Source organism: Stegostoma tigrinum, chromosome 3 (assembly GCF_030684315.1).
Source record: "Stegostoma tigrinum isolate sSteTig4 chromosome 3, sSteTig4.hap1, whole genome shotgun sequence".
In the NCBI taxonomy this organism is placed as follows: domain Eukaryota; kingdom Metazoa; phylum Chordata; class Chondrichthyes; order Orectolobiformes; family Stegostomatidae; genus Stegostoma; species Stegostoma tigrinum.
The window spans coordinates 69,796,227-69,814,195 of record NC_081356.1 but is presented as its reverse complement, the minus strand read 5'-3'; the positions used below and the strand labels follow the sequence as shown (position 1 = coordinate 69,814,195).

Genomic DNA, 17,969 nt, shown 5'->3' with positions numbered 1-17,969 from the left:
GTTGATATTGTAAGGCAGCCCCAATGCTGAAATTAGCTAGACTCATTCAGTGTAAGAACTTAACAGACAAAAGTGAGATCATTCATCTTTTTAGCCAAAATTGACAAATTAAAAAAAGCTAAGACTGTAACCCACTACTAATTAATCTCCCTATCAGGATTTGATAGAAATCGATGAGTCTTCAGGGAGCCCTTATACTTTAAAACAAGTATTATTGCAAATGAATGGTCAAAATAAGACATTTGCAATCTAATATATAATTATTGTCTGAAAGCATATCTGGCATCTTTGGGGCATTTCTCTTCTGAGCTTCTAAATTTCAACATCCTGTGGCTTACCAGAGACTGACCTCAACCAATCATAAAACCACTGTGACTACAAGAGCATGTTAAAAGCAGGACGGTCTGTAAATTGAGTAACTCACCTCCTGACTCCCCAAAACATGTGCACCACCTTCAAGGCAGCACTTTGATGGAATACTCCCCATTTACCTGGATGAATGCATTTTGCAACAACACTGAAAAAGATCGTCGCCATCCAGGACAAAGCAGGTCACTGGATTGGCACCCCATTGTACACGTTAAGTGTGTGCTCCCACTACCAGCTATGCAGTGGCAGCAGTGTGTATCATCTATAATTTGCACTGCAACAAGGCTCACCAAAGCCCCTTAGACAGCACCTTCCAAACCCACAAACCCTAGAAAGACGTGCGCAGCACATACAAGGGAACACCATTACTTGCACGTTCTCCTCCAAGCCATACACCATCGTTATGTTGAACTGCATTGCTGCTCTTTCACAGTTAGTAGATCAAAATCCTGGAAGTTGCTCCCTAACAGCACTGTAGGTGTGCCTACACCATGTGGACTGCAGCAGTTAAAGAACGCAGCTCACCACCATCTTCCCAGGATTTTGGAGCAGCAATTAATGCTGCTCAGGCTAGCTACACCCTCATCCCGTGAACGAATAAAAAATCGTTGAGCCAGCAGCCACTTTTCTATACCTCAGTGGTCCTCATTTACTTTTGACTGAGCTGCAAACATTCACAATTCCGATTAATGCTAACTTGAAGCGTACTTCATGTTCCGCAGGTTTTGTGAATCACCCACAAGTGACTTCGAAATGCGAGCAAGCCGAGGTCGAGGGAAAAGGGCTCGGTCCGTGGCTAATGCTCCAATGAATGAAGCCAGTTTTACCGAATCCAGGGGCATGCAGAGCAAGAACCGAGGTGGGGCGAATGGGAAAGGACGGCGGGGAAGTCTTAACACGAGTGGACGTAGGACACCCCCCAACTGTACCATGGAGGATGTGAAAACGAGCCCGTCCCCCATTACCAAAAGGAAGAACAAGCCGCCCATGGACTTGGACCTCAACTCCAGCTCTGAGGACACCAAGTCTGGGAAGCGGGTCCGCACAAATTCAAGAAGCACTCCGACCACACCACAGGGGAAGCCCGAGACTGCTTTTGTGGATCAAGGTTGCTCTTCTCCAGTGTTAATTGACTGTCCCCATCCAAACTGCAGTAAGAAGTACAAGCACATCAATGGTTTGCGATACCACCAGGCTCACGCACATTTAGATCCTGAGAACAAATTGGAATTTGAGCCGGACATTGAAGACAAAATGTCAGACTGTGAAGAGGCTTTGAGTAACGTGGCAATTGGTGTTGAACCTGCTGAGCCAGGAAACGGCACGTTGCTTTCTGCGGGTGGATTAAGTTACGATCCGATGAAAGCCCCTCCGTCACCTATCACTAGCACCCCAGGGACACCAAAGGTCCGCAAAGACTTGGCTAATGCTGCTCAGAGCCCAGTAGTCAACTCTAAATCTGGGAAGAATGCTAGTAAAAGGAAAGGTCTGAACAATGACCTGAATAACCTTCCTGTCATTTCTAACATGACTGCAGCTTTGGAGAGTTGCTCAGTTCCTGACGGTGGGTCTGCCTCAGAAATGCCCAAACTTGAAGTGGAAGGGGTGATAGACAAGAAAAACGTGGTTGACAAAGAAAAGGGGAAGAAGAGCAACAATGGAAAAGTGGATAAAGCATTATCAAAGCCTAAAACAACAAGACCGATTGCCCCTGCCCCTCCCCCCCCACAGTTGATCGCTATTCCCACAGCCACATTCACAACCACCACAGCAGGAACAATACCAGGGCTACCCTCTCTGACGACGACAGTTGTCCAGGCAACACCAAAGAGCCCACCGCTGAAACCTATTCAACCAAAGCCTACAATTATGGGAGAGCCGAGCGCGGTAAACCCAGCTCTGTCCTCCCTCAAGGATAAAAAGAAGAAAGAGAAGCGAAAGCTGAAAGACAAAGAAGGCAAAGAGACAGTAAGCCCCAAGATAGACTCTAAGCTCGGGAAACCCGAGGATTTAAAGGCTTCAGCGAAAGAGCTGACTGCACATTTTTTGAAAGAGCATCTCAATAAAAATGAAGTGCTTGTGAATGGTTTATGTGACTCTCAGGAGAGCAGAATGGCCAGCATAAAAGCCGAAGCTGATAAGGTTTACACATTCACAGACAATGCGCCCAGCCCTTCTATTGGGAGTGCCTGTAGGCTGGACTGCAGCAGTCTGGTTAATGGACAATCTCCCATGACACCACTGCATGTTTTAACACAAAATGGTGGCGATGGGACTACTACCAAAACAAACAGCCCGGCTTACTCGGACATTTCTGACGCTGCTGATGATGGTGGCTCTGACAGCAGGTCAGAGGGCGCAAGGTCAAAGACTAATTCCCCCGCAGATACAATTTCCTCCAAGGAGACTATTGTAAAAACTCATTCCTCAGCCTCTTCTCAGCCAGTACAAAGTAAAGAGACTCATTCACCTTTTTACCATGGTTACGAACCTTACTATTCTCCTAATTACATGCACCCTAGTCAGGTCAGTAGTGCAGTGACTGGAAACCCTTCTTCAGCCCAGAGCACCAAAGTGAAAAAAGAGGCAGACGAAGAGACTGAGAAAAAGGATAAGGTGGAAGTTTTGGATGTTAAAAAAAGTGACACAAGTGCAGTAAATGCTCAGGCTCAGCACCAATCTGTTATTACGCAGAGACACCCAGCACTTGCTCAGTCACTGTATTACGGACAATATGCATACGGCTTATGTTACGTCGACCAGAAGTCGATCATGACAAATCCTTCTTACAGGCAACAATATGAAAAATTTTACGAGGAGCAGCGGTTCGCAGAGCAGAAACTGCAGCAGTTGAGTCGAGATAACGAAAGAAAAAGTGAAGGGCAGCAGAAAGATCTAGCAAAAGACGAATTAAAACAGAAAAATATTCCGACTGCTACAATCTCAAAAGCCCCTCCTACCCCCGAGCCAAACAAAAGTAGTGCAAAAGCTAAGGATTCCTTCTTGCTGTCAGACTCCTCAAAACCTGGTATCGCTAGCAAAGCAGATGAGCTTGGGAAATCCCACGTTCAGGCTGTGCAGCAGCAGCAACTGACAATTGACGGGTATAAAGCCAAGCAAATGGAGAATCACCAGCTCATCAAGGAGGCAGTGGAAATGAAATCTGTGATGGACTCTATGAAGCAGACAGGAGTGGACCCCACCATCCGCTTTAAACAGGTAAAACTTGAGTTTTTGATAATAAAATGTGAGGCTGGATGAACACAGCAGGCCCAGCACCATCTCAGGAGCACAAAAGCTGACGTTTCGGGCCTAGACCCTTCATCAGAGAGGGGGATGGGGTGAGGGTTCTGGAATAAGTAGGGAGAGAGGGGGAGGCGGACCGAAGATGGCGAGAAAAGAAGATAGATGGAGAGGAGAGTATAGGTGGGGAGGTAGGGAGGGGATAGGTCAGTCCAGGGAAGACGGACAGGTCAAGGAGGTGGGATGAGGTTAGTAGGTAGGAGATGGAGGTGCGGCTTAGGGTGGGAGGAAGGGATGGCTGAGAGGAAGAACAGATTAGGGAGGCAGAGACAGGCTGGGCTGGTTTTGGGATGCAGTGGGTGGAGGGGAAGAGCTGGGCTGGTTGTGTGGTGCAGTAGGGGGAGGGGACGAACTGGGCTGGTTTTGGGATGTGGTGGGGGAGGGAGAGATTTTGAAGCTGGTGAAGTCCACATTGATACCATTGGGCTGCAGGGTTCCCAAGCGGAATATGAGTTGCTGTTCCTGCAACCTTCGGGTGGCATCATTGTGGCAGTGCAGGAGGCCCATGATGGACATGTCATCTAAAGAATGGGAGGGGGAGTGGAAATGGTTCGCGACTGGGAGGGGCAGTTGTTTATTGCGAACCGAGCAGAGGTGTTCTGCAAAGCGGTCCCCAAGCCTCCGCTTGGTTTCCCCAATGTAGAGGAAGCCACACCGGGTACAATGGATACAGTATACCACATTGGCAGATGTGCAGGTGAACCTCTGCTTAATGTGGAAAGTCATCTTGGGGCCTGGGATAGGGGTGAGGGAGGAGGTGTGGGGGCATGTGTAGCATTTCCTGCGGTTGCAGGGGAAGGTGCCGGGTGTGGTGGGGTTGGAGGGCAGTCTGGAGCGAACAAGGGAGTCACAGAGAGAGTGGTCTCTCAGGAAGGCAGACAAGGGTGGGGATGGAAAAATGCCTTGGGTGATGTGGTCGGATTGTAAATGGCTTGAGTTTTTGTTGCTTGCCAGTGGCTGATGAAATTGAGGTCAGGGTGAATAATATTACAGCAAACTTTGTCTTAACTGACACCTTATGAACCGCACTCGATAAGCCGGCAAAAATGCGATACCTCAAATATCAGAAGTTTACTGGTATTATCGTGATGTCTGAGTAGTCAATTCAGGTGCGAGTGAAAGGCTGTCTGCTGCGAAGTTTTAGTAATGTAACATGCTGTAAATAAAGCATAACAGTGATGTGGTAAGCCCTTGTTTAATGTTTTTATTATTTAATATCTGGCTGTATATTGATTACGTGGACCTCTTGATCAACCAGAATATGTGACCAACTGGCACATTCCTGACCCCGTGGTGCCAGTTAATAAAAAGCTTGCTGTACATTTTATAATGTTTGCAAAATCCTTTTAACATGGAATTGATTCACAATTCTTTACAGTGCAATAAGAGAAAGTAGGTGAAGGAACTGATGCCACACCTCAATGCCAGGGTTAAAAGTTTGCAACAACAGCTTATAAATGTGGATAGTTATGTGAAGCAATGGGAGAAGTTTAAGGAGGGAATTCACAGCAGCTTAGGATGAAGAAGTCTGAAACCTTTGGCACCTGTGGTGGGATAAAGGGACAGAAATAAATTACAATTTTAAACCCTGTTTTGTGCTGTTAGCTCAGTTTACCTTTGCTAGTGATGCAGTTACTGCTATTGGGATCAGCACATCTCACAATAGGGAAAACCCCTGGCTGCTGTGCTGCAGCCTCTGCACAAAAAGCATCTTTTTGGCAAATCAGGGCTATACACTCAATAGTAGGGTCCTGGGAGCACTGTTGAACAAAGCTTTGATGTCTTCCATCTACGTCATCACATATCTCTCTGTCGTTGGAAAGTTTGAATATCTCACTCAGTACTTAGGTAATTTAGGTTACAGGAGACTAGCTTGCAAATTTTCTACATAAACATTGCTGAAACTGGTTTCTTTTCTTCATTTCTGATCCCACAAAAACATCAGATATTAACAGCCTTTAGTGCTGACATTTTAGTCCACTGCAGGGAGACGAGCATCAATTTATTTTCAGGAGTGCAGGTTCACAGTTCCTTGAAAGTGGAGTTGCAGGTAGATGGTGACAGTGAAGAAGGCATTTGGTATGTTTGCCTTGATTGGTCAGTGCATTGAGTATAGGAGTTGGGAGCCATGTTGTGGCTGTACAGAATATTGGTTAGATTGCTTTTGGAATACTGTGTCCAATTCTAGTCTCCCTGCTATAGGAGGGATGTTGTGAAACTTTATAAGATTCAGAAAAGATTTACAAGAATGCTGCGAGGGCTGGAGAGTTTGAGCTATAGGGAGAGGCTGAATTGACTGGAGCTGTTTTCCCTGGAAGTTCAGAGGCTGACGGACAACTGTATAGGGGTTTATAAAATGATGAAGGGCATGGATAGGGTGAATAGCCAAGGCCTTTTCCCTGGAGTGGGGGAGTCTAAACCTAGAGTGCATAGGTTTAAGATGAGAGGAGAAAGATTTTAAAGGTACCTTAGGGGCAACTTTTTCGGAGGGTGGTGTGAGTTTGGAGTGAGCTGCCAACAAATGTTGGAGGCTGGGACAATTACAACATTTAAAAGGCATCTGGATGGACGTATGAATAGGAAGACTTTGGACAGATATAGGCCAAATGCTGGCAAATGGGACTGGATTAATTTAAGATATCTGGTCAGCATGGATAGGTTGGACCGAAGGGTCTGTTTCTGTGCTGTACATCTCTATGACTCAGTGACTAATACCTGAAACTAATTTGATGCTCACCTCAAATACTTCCAACCTGTGGACTAAACCATCAGCATTGAAGGCTGTTAGTGTGTGATGTTTTTGTGGGATCAGAATCCTGCACTTGAAGTCAGAATCCTGCACTTGATGTAAATAAACCAGTTTCAGCAATGTTAATGTAGAGAGTTTGCAAGTTAGTCTCTTGTAACCTAAATTACCTAAGTATTGAGTGAGATATTCAAACTTTCCGATGACAGAAAGATAGGTGATGTTGTAACCATGGTGTTAGAAGCGGAGATAGCAATAAGAGATACCAATAAATTGAACGGGCATATCAACAAATATGGGGTCTTCCACACCTGTCGGAAAGGATTGAAAAGAGCATGAAAGCTGGAAACACTCAAGGTTCAAAGGGGCATTGGGATCCATGTGTGTAGTTCATTAAAATGTCGGAACATTAATGGAATCATAAGTGTTAACGGAATGTTGGTCTATGTATCTCGAGAGACATAAGAAAATGGGATGAAGTTAATGCCACAGCTTTGCAATGCTGGATTTGACCAAACCTGAAATATTGTGCGCAGTCTTGTACCTTTCCTCAGAGCAGGATTCAATGTAGTTGGTGGGAAGGCCCAATCAGGTAATTAACTGGCTGCAAAGATCCAGAGGTAGAAGCCCCACCCAGTTAGTTAATCTTCAGTGATCAGCACACTGTGGGGAGTTGACTACTGCCAGTAATGCAGTCACCCAAAATAAGTGAGGGACCAAAGCTACAGAGGAGTGACGGCAGGAAAGGCATCACAGGGTCGGGATTGTTGGGGAATCGGGCTTGGCTGCCAGGATGGAGGGCTGGCACTCAGCACTCCCTCTCCCCCCAAGGCTAGGACTTTTAATCAGGCCTTTGAGTGTCTTTGAACGACAGTCCAGCTCCTGAATCCTGCTCAGTCTTCTCCTGCAGTGAGTCCCCTTCTGCTACTGGGTGACCACCAGCAGTAGTGAGATGAGGCCTGTACGTGTGCATTATGAGGAGGTTAAGTCATGATTTCTCCAAGTATTCAAGATGCTAAGGGGAACAAATGGGATAGATTGAAAATATTTCCATTGGTTATGAAGATCTAAGACTGGAGGACATCATGTAAAGGTTAGCCAAATCTTTCAGGAGTGAACATATGAGCACAAGATATAAGAGCAGGAGGAGGCCATTCATCCCCTCAAGCCTGCCCCACATTCTATAAAATCGTGGCCGACTTGCCCCAGGCCTCAACTTCTTAATATTTAAAAAAACCTACTCAGTTTCTCGTTAAGTATTTTTGGTGATCTAGCTTCAACAACTGTCCAGGGTAAAGAATTCTAGACACTCTGTACCCTCTGGGTGAAGAAATTCTTTTGCATCTCAGGTGGCTAACAGTTCTACACAGATTCTCTTCCAAAAATGCTAATTACTAACTGATAGGTTTTTGTTATGTTTAGTGATATGGATAAATGGGTACATGGAAAGAGATTAGCCATGATCTCTTTGAATGGTGGAACAAACTCAGTGAGATATCTAGCCTGTTTTCCTCCATGTATCCTAGAATGAATCAGCAAGTTGATTTGCGATAAATCTTCCTTGATAGTCAATTTGTTCTTATTACGAGTGACAAATTAATTTTCTTTCATGTTTAAAGCACTTTGGTTATACCCTGCCATTCATTTTCAAATGTAAACCAACCTTGGCTTTGAATTGCTTACTGATAAAGATTGAACCACCCTTTCGGTGTTAAAGAACATGTCCAAATCTTTCAGTTGCACTTTAGTGTCATGTGTTTCAAGATATCTGCAGAAAGTTTATAGGTTGTTCATATTAAATTGCACCCAAGGACCTTTAAGTATTAAATTGAGCAGAGGAGCTAGTTATTATGACTGTAATTGGATTCTCCTTGATTCTAATCTGCATAGAAGAAAGAAATATAATTGGAAAAACATTTCTTAGATTCCATTCTTCATGGAGAGCTTTGAGCGATTAGTTTTAAGTACATCCCAGGTAATTCCTCTGAAGTACAGAGTCCTTTCTGCACAACAGATAAAGCTTGATTGCTATATATTTAGCAATGAAAGTGAACATGGCATAATTGCAAGACAGTTATATCAAAAGGTCAGTTTAATATATAAAAGTGCATGTGTGTGTGAGATAAGATCACAAGAGTTTTACAGCACAGGTTTAACGAGGCGATGGAATGTGAAATCTAGGTGACATGTTCTATGATTATATACAGGAGCCAGATACCCGGGCATGGCACCATTATGTTTACCAGCCAAAGTACATGGAACAGCAAAAAATGGATGATTTTGAACGAGAGAAAAAGCAGAAAGAAGACAGTCCAATTAAGGCATCCAGCAAAGAGGGAAATGTATCTAATATTCCTGCAGGAGTAACTAACATAAAAGAGGAGCCAAAGGATGCCAAGCGGGCTGAATCGCAGTCTCTCTCACTGGAGGAACATAAAAATAAAACTGATGATCGTAAGACTCCTGTCATTGCAAAGGAGTCTCGAGGAGCTCGTGTTGCTGTCTCATCACCAATGAATCAGCATCAATCTTACATTCAATACCTGCATGCTTATAATCCTTATTCGCAAATGTATGACCCGGCTTATCGAGCGGTGTCTCCGGTGCTGATGCATAGCTATCCAGGTAGGTCACTCGTGTGTGTGTGTGTGTGTGCGTGTGTGTTTGTGTGCGTGTGTGTTTGTGTGTGTGTGTGCGTGTGTGTTTGTGTGCGTGTGTGTGTGTTTGTGTGCGTGTGTGTTTGTGTGTGTGTGTGTGTGTGGATGGATGCCTGTGTGTGTCGTGTGTGTGTTTGTCATGTGTGTGAAAATCTGAGAAGAGAAACTCAGCAGAGAGCCTTGAGAAATTCAGCAGGTCAAGCAGCATCTGTGGAGAGGGAAATGGAAATATAGTTTTGAAACTATAGTCATATTAGACTCAGGGTTAACTCTGTTTCTATCTCCACAGATGCTGCCAGACCCTGCTGGATCAGCCATGATTTCAGTGTATACCGGAGCTGACTCAGGGGCTGAATGGTTGAATTCTGCTTCTGTGTCATATGCTCACAAACATGATTTGTGGCATGAAATCTTGATTCTGCTAACATTCAAAACAGGAGGCTCTTTGAAACTTAAGGAAGGACTTGAACTATTTTGTGTATCAATCCACAGGGGCGTACCTCTCTCCCGGCTTTCACTATCCTGTCTATGGGAAGATGTCCAGCCGAGAGGAAACGGAGAAATCAAGCACAAGCCCCAATGTAAACACTAAGCCAGCAGCTGAATCCAAGGCTCTCGACCTGCTTCAGCAGCATGCCAATCAGTATCGCACCAAGTCTCCTGGAGTGAGTAGGGTGACCGAAAGTCTGTCAAAATTGTTCAAGCTTGGCAATATGCACAGGACACCATTTAAAAATTCTGTATTGCAATAAACTTAGATATAAAACTAGTCATTTATGATTTTCTTTGACAACGTTGTTCTGCTTGATGTACCGCATTTTGTAAAAACATGAAGACAAATATGTCCAAGGAGAGCATGTGAAATAAAGTGCCAAACTTTCAGGGTGTCAATTTGTCATGGGTGACGCGGTGGTTCAGTGGTTGGCACTGCTGTCTCACAGCGCCAGGGACCTGGGTTTGATTCCACCCTCGGGTGACTATCTGTGCAGAGTTTGAGCATTCTCCCTGTGTCTGCATGCTCTAGTTTCCTCCCACAGTCCAAACATGTGCAGGGTAGGTGGACTGACCATGCGAAATCACCCATTGTGTTCAGGGGTGTGTAGATTAGGTGGGTTATGGGGGATGGGCCTGGGTGGGATACTCTGAAGGTCAGTGTGGACTTCTTGGGCTAAAGGGCCTGTTTCCACGCTGTAGGGTTTATATGATCTATGATCAAACAGCCATGATAAATTGGTTGATCTTCCTGTCTTTAATTTGTTTTGGTCATACTTGCTAAAGCTACAAATTTGGCCACTGCAAGTCAATGAGTATGTTTTCAAACCTTGAAAAAATATCCATATTGGCATATAACTGAGCTCCAGATTGATCAGTTTTCCTGGAGACATTGCTGTTTCAGGTTTTAGCATTGTTAAGAGATTTTGAAATATTAGGATCTCTTACCTATCTTTACTCAGTAAATCACAATAAACCATAGATAGATACCTCCCTTTTTTTTACGATGTTAGTAAGAGAAAAAATGGTTTTCTGGTTCCCTTTCAAGTTTCTTCCTGCTTTATTGGCATGCGTGCAGAATGTTAAGTTGTGAGACTTAATTAATATGTACAAGCTAAATATTTGGTGCGATGAGTCTGAGATGGTAATTTATATTGTAATTAGCCTGACTCTGCAGAACTGTTTTTATTTGTGAAACGTTGCAATTTTTTCTTCTGTAGCCTGCTGAAAAAGCTGCACCTGAACGTGAAAGAGAAGCTGAGCGAGAGCGAGAACGCCATTCACCTTTTGCACAGCGGCATGTGCACACCCATCACCACACGCATGTTGGAATGGGCTACCCTCTGATACCAGGCCAATATGACCCATATCAAGGTACCAACCTGACTGAGCCATTTTTTTTTCATTTTGTTGAAGCTTACTATTTTGTCATAATGGCTGAAGCATTTTTATTATTGCGTTTTTCAGTGTCCATTTTGCATTGATCCCTTATTGGTTTTTCAGCTACAGTGATAATAAAAAAAAATCATTAACATCTACTTTTCCAACAATTAAATCCCTAAATTTGGTCCCTAAATGCACCAAGTTTCTGATCTCAGTTGTCCTTTTATTCTGAGGCACCAAGGAGGAGAAGGGCATTGTTGCCCTAGGGCTCTTAGCAAACATCCAAATTGCATGTTGGTATTTTATCTCTGGGATATTCAATGGCTTAAATTTCAGGTGAACCGAACTATGACATTTAAAATGAAGACTTGCTGTACTATGAATTCAGCTGTGACTTCAAACTAATTCAAAAGGTGTCATTCTCGCTGTCTGTTTAGAGTATTTCTGCACCTCTTGGCTGAGCCACATGGATATTGGCCCAGGTTTGATTCGTAATCTGTGCTGAGTTAGCAGTACGTGGCTAATGTAACAGTTGGCATGCCACAATTAGACTCAAGTCCCCTGGTTTATATCGAGAAAATTCAACCCTATCCTCAAAATGCAACCCGTGCTCAAATAAGACAAGCCTGCTGAAGAGCAAACTGCAATGTGACCTGGATATCTTCTGCAGCTAAATGGGTTGCTGACTTGCACTGCCTAAGCTAATAATAGTGGCATGGTACAAAGGATCAAACCAGTAAAAATTATAAAGCACACCAGAAAGAAGTCACGCTGTTCCAGAGTTGGGGGATGGGGGAGAAATTAGTGTGATAATCCATGAGAAAAGAACAGTGTAGCTTGGTATCGGTGTAACATCACAATCTGAAGCATGCTTGTTGAAGGTATATTTTCCCAATGCATGGACTGATTTGAAGCCTCATTTGCCAACAACAAATGTGTCCTTGTGGTATTTCTGTGCTGGAAAAGTGAGAAATGCGTCTCTCAGAGAACACAAGCTCAGAGCTGTCATGCTTCCTGGCTCTTAGATAGTATAATTAAACGTAGTGGTTTATTCTAGTAAATCATCAGTCAGACGGCATATTTTTGTGCTTTCAATGTACAGGTCTTGTCAGTTCCAGCTGCAGTATTTGGTATGTGTTTGCTACATGTTCCACTAACTCTAAATGTTGACTCTGCTTGCATTAACTCCTTTAGGGCTGGCATCGGCTGCCATCGTTGCCGGTCAGCAGGTGGCCGCGCAGGCTTCTGCATCTGCCATTTTCCCTGCTCAGAGAAGGTGAGGCGTATATTTTTAAAAAAGAAGCCTTTGCACGTGAAAAGCCGGTGTAGCAATGTCTTGCTGCAGCAGATATCGGTGTCACTTGTCCATGTTCTCCCATCGCCTTCCAGACAGCTGTCAGCTGAAGTCTGTGGGCACAGGGCCCTGTACTTGAAACATGTGTTAGCACATTCAAACATCCAGTTCGGGGCCCAGCAACTATTTCAGGCCTCCTTAAGGATATCATACTTACTCGTGACCTAACCAACATTCCTCAAAGGGACTGACGGTGGCCAAAAACAAGAAAAACCCGAAGGAAAAAAATGTTGACCTTACTCTTAAGTTTTCTACATTTCCATAGATATGATCCAGGGAAGTGGGGGCTGTCTCAAAACGTCACTGATTCCAGGCTAAACCATTCTTGATGGCTCTTTCTTTCTCAGCATAACAGTTATATCTCTTCCTCATTCCTCTCAGTTGCCTGGCACTACCAACCCCATGTATCTATAATTTAACACGAGACTCACTTGTTTAACATGAAGTTAAACAGGTTCCAAGAATCAGTGTGTCTTGAGCATACCCTTTCCAGTGTAGTTCCTTTTGCCAGGTTCCTGGGCTGGTTCTATCTAATTTCATAGCAACTACATGAGAGGTCAGTGGAAGACTGAAAGTTTAATGGAGTATTTTTTCATTGTTGCTCAAATGCACACATAATTTGGCACTCAGCTACTTGGAGTAAAGTAATTCCAGGTCATGTAGGCCATGGGGTCATGAGTGTGCTCCACTTGAGCTTAATGTCCGCAACCTGTGAAGGGAAACATGTTACCCAAATCTTGTTTAACCCACAAAGACCATTTCTGGAAAATGTGGATCGATGCACGTTGATTGAGGTAGAATTGTGCTTTCTGATTTCACTCCATCCTCAGATGTTCATAAGTGAAAAACAAGCAGTTATTTGGATATCAGAGAGGGGCCAGTTGCCTTGGAACTGTGTCTGAGTATAAGTTTTCAACAAAGTTAAGGAAGGAGAAATAGGTATTTAGCTTCTATTAAATAAATTGATTCTTCCACTAAAAAAAGGATTTTACTTAAATATTCTCAAACTTGATACCGAAAGAAGCACCTTACACTTTAAGAACTCTTTTATTAATGTTCTTACCCCCTCATGCCGTTCTTTAACATGTGGGCATCAAATCCGTAACAAAAACGGAAATTGCAGGAAAATGGGGTCTGATGAAGGGTCACTGGACCCAAAACATTAACTCGGCTTTCTCTCCACAAATGCTGCCAGGCCGACTGAGTTCCTCCAGCAATTTCTGTTTTTAGGCTCAGATTTCCAGCAGCTGCACTTCTTGATTTTATTTTATGACACCAGATCTTTGCTGAAGTACAGTTCCTTGACCTGAAAGAGCCCTCCACTATCCTGGCCAACTGACCATTATTCACTTATGAACATGGATAGGGCAACTAGACCAAAGCTTAACCTCACCCTGACCTCATGCATTGTCCACACGTTGTTCACTCAGGACCAGCATTCCTGGGTGACTCTTCCCTTCTTAACCCAGGAATAGTGAAGCTGAATGGAGCACCTCTGTGGCTGCTTTGGTCAAGAATAGCTAATGGCTTGAAATCAAATTGCGATCTACATTGTGTAGATTTATAACTTACTGAATTAGCAGGCTGACTATCCCATTCTGACATCTTGTTTTGTTTTTTTTTCTGCAGGGAATGATGGCACCATGAGTGTATATTGAATCATAGTCATGTGACTGGATCACATGAAGAAAAGGTTTATACAGACATCAGTTCCATGGTGTTGATTTCAAATGCCTTGATGTCAGGCGAACCAGTCATTTCATATTTGTAAATTGCAAATTTTATAACTGAGTTACAAATGTTGCTGTAATTAAACTTTTGTTTAAATATATTCTTTTTGGTTTTTTTTTGTATTGGTAACCAGGCTCACAAATGCAGGGTCAATTATTGTTGGCAGTTGTCACTGTACTTTACGGTTTCCTGAAAATGTTAGCAACGCAAAAGATGACAATTGCTTGGTTTTGTAGAGCATACTGTTCTGGGTAGGTGTTCCTTTGAACTGGTTGTGGCATCTAGACCCTCAGAGAGGCTAATTGTGACAGTAACACTTTGGTACAGTGTTTATGTGTACTTGGTGACCCCTTGAAAACACTTAGACACTATTTAAATGCGTCTGTGTGCTAACTGTATTCACATGTCCACTGCATTGTTGTTTATTGTGAAGGTTATACATGCAGAGGGCTCTGAGGGTTATAAGAATGCCCATTGTGATTGTGTGTGCGCGCGCGCGCGTGTGTGTGTGTGTATATAATGTACAGGTTTGAAATGGAAAATAATGAGCATCTGTGAATATAAAATGTCTTTATGATATTGAATGGCTGATTACCCCATAGCCTACATAATCTCTTCCACCCGCCCATACAAGAAGACATCTGTGATTGTTTATTACTTGAACTAGTTCAGCAGTTTTAAATGTTTACAATTATCCAGATTTAGGAAGAACTTGCGCAGTTGCCTGGTTACTTGTTTTATGCTGTAATCTAGTTTATTTTATGTAAAGTGTATATTGAATGCTTTCATTTTTTATACTTGCCTTAAATAATTCGGCAATCAGAATAAAAAAATGTTTTTGTATTTGTGTTGTTGAGTCTTTTTTTTATTACGCTTTGTAGTTACAGCTGATTTTCCCTTCTCAGTCGGAATTGTTCTTGTTGTTGGCTTTCGCTGTTGCCCTTACACAGCAGCAAAATGATGCCTGCTCTTTCTCTCTGCACTTGCAGCTGAACTAACCCAGTAGGTGCTCAGTTTGCAGCATTTAAACAGCACAGTTGTAAGGCAACTCGCTGTAGACCTTCCAGTGCCACCAGTGTGACACCAGATTGGTCAGCAGCACCATGACAATTTCCCTGTCATGTCACTATTGTCTTGTCACAGTGGAGCCCTAGGGCTTGCTTGCATAGCCTGAGGTGAATATCATATTTGTGGGTGAAGGGACTGAAAATTGAACCAAATCAAAGACCCACGTGAGGGGGTTCTCAGTTCTATGCCATGGAAACAGGCAATGTTGAGCTGGTGCCCTTATAAAAAATAAGTTAAAGGGCAGGATTTTCTGTCTCTTGAACAGTGTGAGCAATGGGAAGAAATGTAGAAAATATGGCAAAAATGAAAATATCAGAGTCTCAATGTTGAGAAAACAATTACCAATATTACCCTTAAGGCCCAATGGCTAAGAAGTGGCTCCAAACTTATTTCCATGCATCATCATCTCATCATTGGCTAAACTCACCTCACTTCTGTGCAAATTCCAATTCTCTCCTCTCCAAAGAGATGCAGCTTCGAGGCCTTCATTCAATGCTGTCTTCATCACGAGATCCTTGCATGCCTCTTGAGCACAGTCTTCTCTGCATTTTGACCACACTACTCAACATCAGCAAGTCACCAGCTTCACCACATCATCATCACACACACACACACTCCACTTCAGGACTTCAGATTGGAGGTTAAGTGACACGTATGAATTACATGCTGCTGTCAGGTCGCTTCACACACAGATGGGGGACATTTATTTCATGTACCTCTCTCAGTTTACACTTACTCGGAGGCTGCGAGCCCCTGTGGCTTGCACGAGGAGAGGGGCAGCTTGTCACATTTCAGAACATTGTGCAGTCGAGAAGTTGCTGTAGGGCCATATCTAAAAATCAAACAGGACCAGCCCTTTTGTGGTGTTAAGGGGGACTTACAAACAGTTAGAGGTTACTGCCCCAGTCAGTCAAGGGGGTTGGGCACGGCCAGGCATTTGGCCAATCTCCTCACAGTCCAATAATTGAGCCATAGTTAACTTTTCAGGTTAACTGCAACCAGCCCAATGAAGACCACATGTGGGCAACTAAGAGTAAATGCTAGGCATCTCCAAAAGTATGGTATTAACCTGGTGCAGCTACTTGCATGCCAAATAACAGAAGCAGCAAGTGAAAGACAGCTAAGCAATTCCACAACGAATGGATCAGATTTAAGCTCCACAGCCCTGCCACATCCAATCATGAATGGTGGTGGACAATGAAATATTATTAATGGGGGAGCCCAGCACATCTGTGTAATAGGTAAGGCTGAAACATTTACAATTCATGTACTGAATGGATGATCCATTACTGCCTCCTCCAGAGATACCCATTGTCACAGATGTCAGTCTTCAGCTAAATCAATTCACTCCAGGTGATATCAAGAAATGGTGGCAGTAGATATTGCAATGGCCATGGTCCCTGACAACATTCTGGCAATAAAACCGAAGACTCGTGCTCCAGAACTTCTTGTGCCCCGAGCCAAGCTATTCCAGTACAGTCACAACACTGCTCTATACCCAACAGTGTGGAAAGTTGTGCAGGCATGCCCTGTGTATAGAAAAGTAGGACAGATCCAACCCAAACAATTATCGCTCCATCAGTCTACTCTCAATCATCAGTAAAGCAATGAAAGGTGCCATCAGCAGTTGTATCAAGCCGTGCTTGCTTAGCAATAACCTGCTTGCTGGCATTCAGTTTGGGTTCTGCCGGGGCCACACAGCTCCTAACCTCATTAAATTTTTAATTCAATTATGAACAAAGAGCTAAATGCCAGAAGTGAGGTGAGAGTGAGTGCCCATGAAAAGAAGGGTACCCTTGACTGAGTGAGGCTTCAAGGGCCCCTAGCAAAACCGAAGTCAGTGAAAATCGGGATGGGGCTGGGGTTTGGTTCTGCACTGACTGGAGTCATACCTGGCACAAAGGAACGTTGTTGTGATTATCAGAGGTCAGCCATCTCAACTCCAGGACATCGCAGCAGGAGTTCCTCAGGGTACTATGCTTAACCTAACCATCTTCAGCTGCTTCATCAATGACCCTCGCTCTGTCATAAGGCCAGAGTTGGGGATGTTCGCTGATGATTGCACGGTGTTCAGCACCATTTGCAACTCCTTAGATACTGAAGCAGACCATGCAAGATTTGGACAATATCCAAGCTTGGGCTGAAAAGTGGCAAATAACATGCCAAACAAGTGCCAAGCAATGACCATCTCCAACAAGAGAGAATCAAAACATTGAACCTTGGCATACAATGGTGTTAACATCACTGAATTCAAGCCATCCACATCCTGGGTGTTACCATTGACCAGAAAACGAAATGGACAAGCCAGATGAATTCAGGGTCTACAAGAGCAGATCAGAGGCTAGGAATCCTGCAAGAGGGTAACTCACATTATGATTCCCCAATACCTGAGTGCCATCCATTCGACTCAAATTGTGTGTGTGATGGAGTACTCCTCACTTTCCTGGGTGAGTGCAGCTCAAACAATGCTCCAGAAACTTGACACCATCCAGGACAGAGCAGTCGCTTTATTGGCACCACATTCACAAGCATCTGCTCCCTCCATCACAGATACTCAGCAGCAGCAGTATATACTGCAAGATGCACTGCAGAAACTCACCAAGGCTTCTCACAGAACATCTTTAAAACCCATGACCACTATCATCTAGAAGGAGAAGAACAGCAGATCCATGGTGACACTACCATCTAGAAGACTTCCTCAAAACCACTTAACCACCTTGATTTGGAAATACCTTGCCATTCATTCAGTGTCGCTGAGTCAAAATCCTAGAACTTCCTCCCTGGCCACTTTGTTGGTCTACTGAAACAAAATGAAGTGTAGCGTGTGAGCAGATGTTGGAGTATGAGGTCAGTGTGTGGGGTTTAG

General features: G+C 43.7%; 1 protein-coding gene across 10 annotated transcripts in view; it reads left to right on the top strand.

The window, feature by feature from the left end:
• znf608 (zinc finger protein 608) overlaps positions 1 to 14,878 on the top strand; it is an 89,388-nt gene extending 74,510 nt beyond the window's left edge. For 9 of the 10 annotated variants that reach the window (XM_048527238.2, XM_048527234.2, XM_048527237.2 and 6 more), the window contains 6 exons: positions 1,092 to 3,588; positions 8,626 to 9,043; positions 9,568 to 9,740; positions 10,788 to 10,941; positions 12,145 to 12,226; positions 13,934 to 14,878. In XM_048527238.2, coding sequence (XP_048383195.1) covers positions 1,092 to 3,588; positions 8,626 to 9,043; positions 9,568 to 9,740; positions 10,788 to 10,941; positions 12,145 to 12,226; positions 13,934 to 13,940 — 3,331 coding nt within the window. In that variant the 3' untranslated portion in view covers positions 13,941 to 14,878. Of the gene's footprint in view, positions 1 to 1,091; positions 3,589 to 8,625; positions 9,044 to 9,567; positions 9,741 to 10,787; positions 10,942 to 12,144; positions 12,231 to 13,933 lie in introns of those variants that run through there. The other variant, XM_048527240.2, reaches the window with a different exon arrangement.
• The last annotated feature ends 3,091 nt before the right edge of the window (positions 14,879 to 17,969 follow it).